Source organism: Copadichromis virginalis, linkage group LG7 (assembly GCF_057382275.1).
Source record: "Copadichromis virginalis isolate Kocher_CV1m ecotype Utaka linkage group LG7, C_Virginalis_male_GT1.1, whole genome shotgun sequence".
Classification (NCBI taxonomy): Eukaryota; Metazoa; Chordata; class Actinopteri; order Cichliformes; family Cichlidae; genus Copadichromis; species Copadichromis virginalis.
The window spans coordinates 59,961,284-59,971,662 of record NC_140624.1 but is presented as its reverse complement, the minus strand read 5'-3'; the positions used below and the strand labels follow the sequence as shown (position 1 = coordinate 59,971,662).

At 36.7% G+C, this 10,379-nt stretch overlaps 1 protein-coding gene across 2 annotated transcripts in view; it reads left to right on the top strand.

The window, feature by feature from the left end:
* LOC146706380 (ras-specific guanine nucleotide-releasing factor RalGPS1-like) overlaps nt 1–10,379 on the top strand; it is an 86,506-nt gene that overhangs the window by 58,025 nt on the left and 18,102 nt on the right. For both annotated transcript variants that reach the window (XM_085464529.1, XM_085464528.1), the window contains 2 exons: nt 3,101–3,238; nt 5,886–5,979. In XM_085464529.1, the coding sequence (XP_085320655.1) occupies nt 3,101–3,238; nt 5,886–5,979 (232 nt within the window). The remainder of the gene's footprint in view (nt 1–3,100; nt 3,239–5,885; nt 5,980–10,379) is intronic.

Below are 10,379 nucleotides of genomic sequence, written 5' to 3'. Positions count from 1 at the left end.
AGCATTATATCCTGAGTGGCAGCTGCCCAACTACTGACTCAATGTGTTTGAATTCGCCAATGAGTGCTGGATGCTTTGACTAGGCTTTGCTGTGAGACAGGAAACAAGGCTGCACAGCTTTTTTAGACTGAGCACAGCTGAAACGCATTAAACTCTACTATCAGTATGACATCATAGGCAAATATTTGTTAATCGTTTTGGTTGTTTTGTGCAGCTGTAATATTAACAGTTGAACTGTCAGAACAGCTGATATCATGTAGAGCCAGTGCATCTCAGTGGGGTTAGGCTGTAGCACTAAGAAAAATAGAAACCCAGAGAATTGTTTTTAACCCATTATATTCTTGTTTGGACTTGTATTTGTCTTCTTCGTGTCCTTGAAGAAGTTACTACTTTTGATTGTTCCATCCAACACTGATATGAGCTGCAAAGGATTCAGAGCCAGTACTGAGGCTTCATTCTATTAATTTCTTTCGTCATTACATGAGGAGATAAAATGCTAAAACACTGCCTGAGGTGTTACTCAGTATTTCCAGTAGATTCCATGATCCTCTTCCATGTGCACACATCTTGTCAACTTGGTGTGTAATTGTTAGTAATAGTTCTTCCTCATCCATTTTAGTAGCCTGCAACAACAGGCCCACTACCCTACACTCTGAAAGTACCCCTACAGGACAAAGGGATGCAGCTGAATACCTTCTCCAAGTCCCGTAACCACATGTAGACTAGTTGAGCAAATGTGGAGTTGAGAAGATGGTGACATGTAATAGCAACAATATTTACATAGATGCACACAAAAAAAGGAAAAAAACTACAAACCACTCAACTAACAACGAGCTGATAACAGAAGGAAAAAAAAGGTACATTTATGTATATTTATATATTTTCATATACAAAGTAGGCATCAACATTTCATGGCATCACATGCCAGCAACGCCCCTTTCTTTCAGCAGCATCACATCATATCCTGTATCACTTTATGGGATATTATGTGACTATCAGTTACGATAACTTCAGGGGTGGAAGGAATAGTAACTTCAGGTCGTCTGTTACTATACCTAATATCTAGAGTACTGGGATCTGTAATGGCTGTATTCCGAGTATTTCAGTGAGAAACAATAATTATTTTTCCATAGATTCTATTTCTTTTGGTATTCGTATAGCATGTGTATTAGTGTGTCTCTACTCTTGTCACACCCCAGCACATATCTGATTCCCTCAGTTTTAATTTTGCAATCTTATGGGGAGTCCAGTACCTCCTATGAATGATCCTATATGTCATTTTACCCAACAGAGAGAGCCCTAAATTGGCCCAACTTTGTAAGGCGCTCTCAATTTTCTGAATAAGTAGAGGAAGGTTTTCTTTGTTTATGTCTTTTAAACCAGTGCTAAGTTTGTTGCCTAATTATACAAGACTTGAAGGAAGCTATTTAAACCCCCAAATCTTCCTAATATTTGACGGGCTAGACGATGACTTTGCCTCTGATTTCTATACTCACTAAAATTTATTCAACAACCAGTTTACCATTTATTAGGATCATATAATAAAATGTTACTGTGAACTTTCTTTAGTACTGTTGTATTTAGTATGGTTGGCAGTTAGCATACAAGTTTAGCACATTATCACTTCCTTCTGTACTGAATTAAAGTACATGGCTTGCATGTTTGGAAAAACAAAACCATATTTGTGGCCTAACAGCTGACACTGATTTATGTAACTGTGTATGGAACACTTGGGTCATGAGTATAGGACACTACAGTGGAATGGAATGTGGCCATGGCTATTTATAATTTTTTTTGTGTACACTGAATAATAATTGAGAGGGAAACAGAAAGGTATCTACATGGGGTAAATTTCCAACCACTATGCCACTGTGCTGTTGCTTTTACTTAATAAAAACGTGGTTTTTTTGCTGTTTACCGTGGTGGTTTAGCATGCTCTATGGATGTAACCTTAATACAGTCTTTGAACTCAGGTTTTATCAGCTACAGAAGGAAGTATTAGCTAAATAACTGAACATATACCTCTTTGAAAAGGTAATGTGTTTGTTTGATATTTTCACCATAATCGCTTGACCAAAAGCATCTCACTGTTTATAGAACAATATCTTTATACAGTTTCCATCTATTAGTCCCTGGTCTGCAGATTACATATTGTACATTATACAAACACAAAGCTGCACAAATATTGCAGGCACTTTAACACAACACCAGTACTTCTGTGTACACTTGTACACAGTTTTTCTCGGATGAAGGTTGTACCAGCAGTTATTGTTCTTCTTCTTTAATTGAAGATAGTTTTTTGTGACTTTCTCTGGATGTCTGGAGACATTGCAGAATGAATTTAGATCAGGCACCTTTTTGATCATATTATGTGGATATAAAGTTAAATATAAAGTGCAGAAAATGTTCTACATTATTGTATGCGTAGTTATTTTTCTAAAGTACACTGCAGGATAAGGGAGTTTCTGTTCATGCTCAGGGTATGTTTCCACCCCACTATTTTGTAACACTTGAGAAGTTAAAATAAATTGTTGGAAAGTTGGTGACTCAGCAGCTGTTTTCCAGATCACTTGTGACAGAGCTGATGTGATTATTTAAATTGCTTTTACTACAGTTTTTCTTAAATTTTAGTAATTATATTATTCTCCTGAGGTTTGCAACTACCAAAGTCCACTATTCATAACCAAAATCCACAAAATAATTCATGTATTCCAGTTGTAAATAATATGTCCACATCCTTTATAAATGAGTAAAAACATTGCAATGACCAATAAAAGCCTAATGCCCATTTTCACTAGAATCTGTAGTGAACAAGATTAACAGTGTTTATCAGTGTTTCCATATAACACATTTGTGTTAATGACTTCCAGGGGAAATCTTCTGGCAGCTCCTCTAGCTCTCACAATATCTCTCGCTGACATTATGAGACATTGTGAGAAAGACTAAAAAGAACCAAATACAGAAAACACTGATGCTTCCACACATTAAAGCTTTCATTGAAGTAATAAATTCTTCTGTTGAAATCACTGGGTATGCTTTCAAACCCATCATTATTCCTGTTGTTAGAAGAGTTTAACTAGCTTTTTTGTGCCTTCTACAGGGATCTACCTGTTGGACATTATCTACATTGACTCGGCTTATCCTGCATCAGACAGCATCATAGAGACAGAGCAGAGGACAAATCAGATGAACAATCTTCTGAGAGTTATTTCAGACCTGCAGATGTCATGTAACTATGGTAAGACACAATTACATCAGTAGTTGCAGTAGGAACAGTATAGTGTCTGTTTCCTAATCATGTATATATTGATGATCTTCTGACATCAGAGTTATGGTTGTACAGTACTGTGAAAATGTAATTCCTTAATAAAAAAAAAAAGCATTTAGTTTTAAAACAGCACTTTGTATTTACAAAGCTTAATTTTGTTTAATATTTAAATTGTTTGATCTGAAACATGTGACAAATATGAAAAAACCTAAACATTTTTCACAGCCCTGTATGTCATAAATCTTTAATATGGATGAAGCCAAAATATGTATGTGTTCATAATAACCCAAGTAGATCACCACTGCAGGATGCTAAAGAAATATGGTCTTTTTAGCTTTTATATGTAAGTTTGGGTTTTTGTATAAAGTTCTAATGGCTTGGCTCTGCTTTAGTTACCCGAGCCTTTATTGCTCTGCTTTGCTTAAGTTACTTTCACTGACGAGTTCAGGAAAATTTTCAAGTGTCTGCCAGTCGAACTAAGTTTATTCAAGTCCTTAATTGTTTTGGCTAGCATGTGGTGTTTCCAGTGTGCTTTGTGTGGGGAGCTGCTGAGTAATAAAAATGTTCAAGATACCTGCATGAAATGTTGCCCCAGACGGAGGGGCGAGTAGGGGTGAATTTCTGCAATAAATATAAATCCTCTATTACTATTCTGAAGCCTTTTAAATGCTTTATTGAAAAAAATCTGGAGATCTTAATTAGTTTAAATATGTTTACCTTTCACTATCTGCAAGTGACTAAAAGTTAGGATTACTCAAATTGTAACTCTAAGCGGGGGAATCATTGAATAAATGAGTGAGTCATTGTAAAGCTTTTGTTTCAGGGAAGTCACTTTTGTGTTTTATCATTTCTGTTCCCAAATATAAGCTTGGCTTGCTGTACCTACATTTTAATGTTATTTTTAAAATGTCACTGCAAAAAAATGGGCAACACTATAATACGCTCAGCTACTAGGGGTAAGTAACTACTGTGTAATAAAATGTAATTACAAGTAATTGATTTGAAATCATGAGTATTTTTACAGGAAAGAAGACAGGCATTGTACTGTAAGCAATTTTAAGCAGAGTAATTAATTTTAAGTATAAGAACAGAGACTCAAATTTTATAAATTTGCCTTTATTGGATAATAACAGTGAAGAGGACAGGAAGCAGGGAGGTGAGAGGCGAAGACATGCAGCAAAGGGCCACGGGTCAGACTCAAACCCCGACTCCTGCTCTTTGGCCATGTGGCATGTGGTCACCTGCTCACACACTGTGCTAAACCGGTGAAATTTAATAAACATGATGAAAAATTATTTTTAAAAAATATTATATTAATACATATAATTCAGATAATTTTAAACTGACAAAATAAGTTCCTAGTCTTCTATAGATGGTAAATCAGTGGGTTGATTCTGTAATTGCTTTGCTGTCATCCTTGTGCGTTATTGAGCGCTAGCGTTATATAAAATATTGTTGTCCAGATAAAAAATTTACTTCTATGTTTTGCTGTGCATTTACACAGGCATAAATGCAAGTCCAAGATAAAATTGCTGTCAAGGTGATGAAGAAAGTATACAGGACTACCAGGAGTCGAGGTGCAAGGCCAAGATAGCGGTGGCAAAAGCAAAGGAAAAGGCTTATAATTAGTTGCACGCATAGCTAGACACTAGGGAAGGATAACCTACATGGAATGCAGACAGTTGGTTAGAAAGACAGATTGAGCTCAAAAGAGTGTGCGCAGATTAGTGTGATGAAAGATAGAAATGTAAATGTTCTGACACTTGTAGCTTATGTTGAGAAGGTGGAAGTGTGAGGTGTGAGCAGCAGTATGGCTTCATACTGTGATGTTTGTTTTGATACTGTTGAGAAGTATAGTGAAGATCAAAAGAAGTTGCACTGTGTCTTTGTGGATCTAGAGAAAGGCTGGTGCAGTACATGTATGAGGACTGCCAGACAGTGATAAGGTGTGCAGTAGGAGTCATTGATGGAAACAAGGTGGACTGCATTAAGGATCAACTCTAAGCCACTTCTTGTTTGCAGTAGTGGTGAACGGGTTGGCAGATAAGGTCAGGCAGGAGTCTCTATTGACTATGATATTTACAGACGACATTATTATCTAAAGTGAGAATAGGGAGCAGATGGATGGTAGAGAGCCTAGAGAGGTGAAAGTATAAGAGAAGAGAAATGAAAGACAGATTACACGTGGGTGGATGAGAGGTATACAGGTAATAGTATGACTGAAAAAGTTATATAGTTTATAGTTTTACTACTGTTTATGTTCAGTACTGCCATGTTGGATTGTTAACTCTGCTCTGAGTTTCTGAGTGGGAAAGGAGGCTTTCCATTTTCTGACTGGGAACTCTGAATTTCTGACCTACAGCTTACTCGGGACCGTTCCAAAAGTTAGAGAGCTAAGGCTTAAAATTGTTTGGGTGGTGCAGAAGAGGAATAGTGGATATATTGGATAAAGGATGCTAAAGCTGGAACTACCAGTCAAGAGGAAAAGAGAAAGACCACTGAGAAAATTCATGGATGTACTGAAGGAGAACATAGACAAGAGAAGTAACTTTATTTAAAGTTAATTCTCTACCAAGAGTTGTGTTGAAGGTAATTTGCTTTTTCTTTTTTCCATTAGATCACTTGGTGACCCTGCCGCATGTTCAGAAGTATCTGTTGTCAGTTCGCTACATAGAGGAACTCCAGAAGTTTGTAGAGGACGATAACTTCAAGTAAGTGTTTTCAATGTGAATGGCATGGGATTGTGAAATTAATTATTTGACAATTGTTTGATTTCAGTCGATTATGGCAGGCACATAGAAGCATGGGTGTAAGTGTAAAATTGAGGACGGTCAATACACAGGAAGCAAAATGGAAAGGATCTTTTTCAATAGTGTGTCCTTTCATTCAGCAGACATTGATGGCTTTATCTGACAGAGTCTAGGTTGCTCTGCTTGTTTCTTGGTTTCTTAGGGTCACTTTTGTCATCATAATTTTTCAAGTTGGACATAAATGATATGTCATATAAGCTTTAAATATGAAATGAAATATGATATCATTTGGGACGATAGAGCCAACACAGTAAATTTTTCAAGCACTGTCACAAAGCACTGTGCAACAGAAAACAGTAAAAGAAAAAAGAAAATGAGAAGCCAATTATTAGCAATAAAAATATTCAATAAAATAAACAGGTAAGTACAAAATGAAATCATCAACAAAAAAGTTTTTTAAGCAAAAAATATTTTAACTAATTTTAAAAATGAGTCCACAGAATCAGCTAAATGTAGCTGTAGTGGTAGACTGTACCACTGTCCTGGTACCACAGACTGAAAGGCTCTTTCCCTTATAGTCTTTAGTTGTGGATGAGGAACAACTAAAGACAACAAGGTGGAAGGAATCTTGAAGAAAGAAGGCTATGTGACAATTCTGAAAGAAACTCTCAAGTATTTGCAGCAAAACTGGGTCTGGGTTGACAACCCAAAACATGTGTCGCTTCTGCTAAAGAAATAACTCCATCACCAAAGTGAATGTTATTGACTGGTGTGCACAAAAACTTGACTTCAGTCCCATTGGAAATCTGTAGGGTGAACAGAAGACCAAGAGCCACAGATTCACCAAAGAAGAACAAGCTGGGATTGCTTGGGAGACGTGAGGTTTTTTGAAAACTATAACAAATGACTTCAGCAAAACAAAATAGACAAATCCGCTATTAGTATCAGGAGGTCTATTTTGACCATGATAGTTTTTGGTTTTGTATAATAATTTTGTTTCTAACAAGATTGGGCTGGTGCAGCACAGTGGGGCAGTGGTTAGCACTGACGCATCAAACAAGAAAGCCCTGGTTTTGAATCCACCATCTGGCCAGAGCCTTTCTGTCTGGGGTGTGCATGTTCTCTTGGCTTCCTCCTATAGTCCAAATACATGCAGTTTGTGTGGTTATATTAATTGATGATTATAAATTGCCCATAGTTGTCCGTGTTGAATGTGAATGGTTTTCTGTCTCTCTGTGTTAGCCTTGTGTGTACCCCATCTCTTGCCTTCTCCAGCTTGGCTCATTTGATGAGGCATGTGATTAATAGTGGGTCAGTGACTACCTAAGAGACAACTCAGAAATAAATACCTGAAGAAGGCTCTTGAATGTAAGGTGAAAAATGTACAAAAATTTTTTAAAGTCCAGTAACTTGCTTTTTAAACTCTCAAGATGTTCATGATGGAAACAAATTCACCTGGGTGAGATTTCCTGAACAAGTACTAAGACACCCAAAAACCACCCTGTGTAGGATGAGCTTGCATGTACAGAAGATGCATCTTATTCAATAAAGTTGACTCATAGGTCATAGACGGTTATTTAGTGGCAAACTGGGCAGGAACACGTGACATGTCTTTTCTTGGCTCTCAAAAAAGTTAATAAATGTAAAGCCTCCATAATATAATTGGTAATCGTTGTGTTGTAAAGGTTTGCTGCTAGTAGTTGTAGCGAGACACAGTGAAAGATACAGTGATCTACCAGTCATTTCTTTGTTATGCTAGGAAAGTGTTCAGTAGGCGCACTGATTAATGGAAACATGTGAACATGCATGCAAATGCAGCATATAACGCAAAAACAGTTTGTATATTTCTCATGAACTTTAAAGTCAGTATTTGGTATTGCCATCTTTATTGTTCAAAACAGCTTTAACTCTTTAAGGCAATCTTTTTTTGTAATTTCTTTAAGTAGTCTTCAGGAATAGTTTTCCGGGCTTTTAAAGAACATTCCAAACCTCTTCTTTGGATGTTGGCTGAATGGAACTGTTTCAATAATACTAAGGTCCAATCTCTGAGGAGGCTAATCTAAGGCTGATTGTGTCCTCTTCCCTACATCTTATCAAGGCATTTTATGGCATGAATTTAATATTAAAGTTTTAATCCGTATTTCCAAAGAAATTACAATACTGCATAGTATTGTATACTGCATATTAAATCCAGCAGCAAAAGGCAGATCAAAATGAGACTGGTCTAAAAAGAAACTTTCAGTTACTGGCAGACAAAGACAAGACTTCAACCTTTTGGGGCATTACAAGTAGAGATGGCACGATACCACTTTTTTATGTCCGATACCGATATCATAAATTTGGATATCGGCCGATACCGATATGAATCCAATATAATGTGTTTTTCAATTAATAAAACTGTTTTTTTAATATCTTGTTGCATTTTGTATAAGTTCATACTCAAGTTTAAATAAACAACAACACTAAAGCTATTCTGTTATACCTGTATGTAAAAAATACACTGCACCCAAAATATTTCATAGTTCAGCAATACTGATCAATCTAATAATCTTAAACCTACTCCATCCTTCCTATTCTGGTATTTTAAAGAGTACTTAGCAGAAATATTAAGCAACCTAACTAATAGGGTTGCAAACTCCCAGCAAAAAAAAAATAGGGAACCACCCCCCACCTCATGATGCTTAATCAACGTAATCAACTTTAATTTGATGCAGTGTGGGGAAAAAAAATGCACAGAAATAAATTATTTTTCAAGAATAATTAAATAGATTCCACATCTTTCTTCAACAGAACTGCAGACTGCACAGATGGTATCTTTCCAAAGGAAAAAGTAGTATAGCTTACTAGGGTATATTAAACTTAACAGTTACTATATACAATCATGGACTTCTATACATTTTACATCAGATTAAAACTTTGGGTGTAAGATTCAGATAATTATTTATTAAAAGCTAGACATTTTAAATGAGAATAAGAAAGAAAAGTATGTCTTTGTGCCCCCCTTTTCCCTGTTAATGCCCTATCGGCCCCCCTGGCTAAACTTTGCTAGATCCGCCCCTGCACAGTTACCAGCCGTCAGCTACGTAAAAAAGGATCCTGGTCTAGAAAGTAATATTAAATTAATTCTAACAAAAGCTTATCAAGGTTAAACGTGCTGCTGTTGTTCAGCCGCTGGTTTCCTCTTTCTGGTGCAAAGTGGGCCAAAAACAAAGAAGAGAGACGGACTCGACAGAAAAGCCGATCAGCTGATCATTAATCAGTTTCACGACTGAAGTACCAGCAGGAGAGGGAGGGAGAGAGAGGCAGTTGCTCCATATATCGGTTGTTAAGCTTAACGTGGGAATGCTTTACAAACATTCAGAGATGAACTTACACACTTGCTTTACTTCTCTCTGGGATAACTTCCTCGGAGATGAAATGCCACCAGTTTGGTAGCGAGGCTACAAATACGCACAGCCGCTCTATCACGTGATGCATACTGCTCAGAGTGCTACGGTTATGAGCTGAGTTACGCCGTGTTGCAAGTTTTGTGAGGTGCTTTTTTTGATATTTAATGGATCAGATTACATTTTTTATTTCTCTCCGATATCCGATCCAGTAATTTACGTCAGTATCGGACCGATACGATACGTAATATCGGATCGGTCCATCTCTAATTACAAGGCTTGTGTTTTTCATTAAAAAGACATGAATAATAACTAATGATTAAATACTGAGTTGTTTATAAGCACATAGTGAGTGAAAAAGCTGAGTGAACAAGAAACAGTGCATCATGGGACGCCCCCAGCAATCTAGGCCTATAGCAGCATAAATAAGGATTCAGGAGGATTCAGGGTCACCAGATCCAATCTTAACTATATACTTTATCAAAAAAGACAGTCCTACATATTTGTTTAATATGCACAGGACATATCCAGGTCAAAAACTAGTCCAAGACTCCTAACAATATTACTGCTGGCCAAGGTAATCCTATCCAGACTAAGTATGTGTTTAGACTATGTTAAAAAATGAGGAGTGGCAGCAGTAAATCTATCTTTCCTCATTTTTACATTTAAAAAAATGTTGCTTAATGCTGTCTGTCTCAGCCCCAGTAAAACTGCATATGCTGTAAGAAATTTGTGGTGATGTGGCAAACAGAGACCAAAGAAAGTGATTGATATTTTGCGAGTATTATGGGCGACGTAACTGCTTGACCTAAGACTTGAGATATAAAAGAAAGTGTGAGTGAGACGGCTTCTATGTAGAAGTAACACAATGCTAATTAAAAGAATTTTCTTCATCAGCAGATGATGTGACATCGCCTTACTCAGTTGCGTAATGTTTAGTGTGTTTAGTAAAATCTGAAACTACCTTTTAACTGA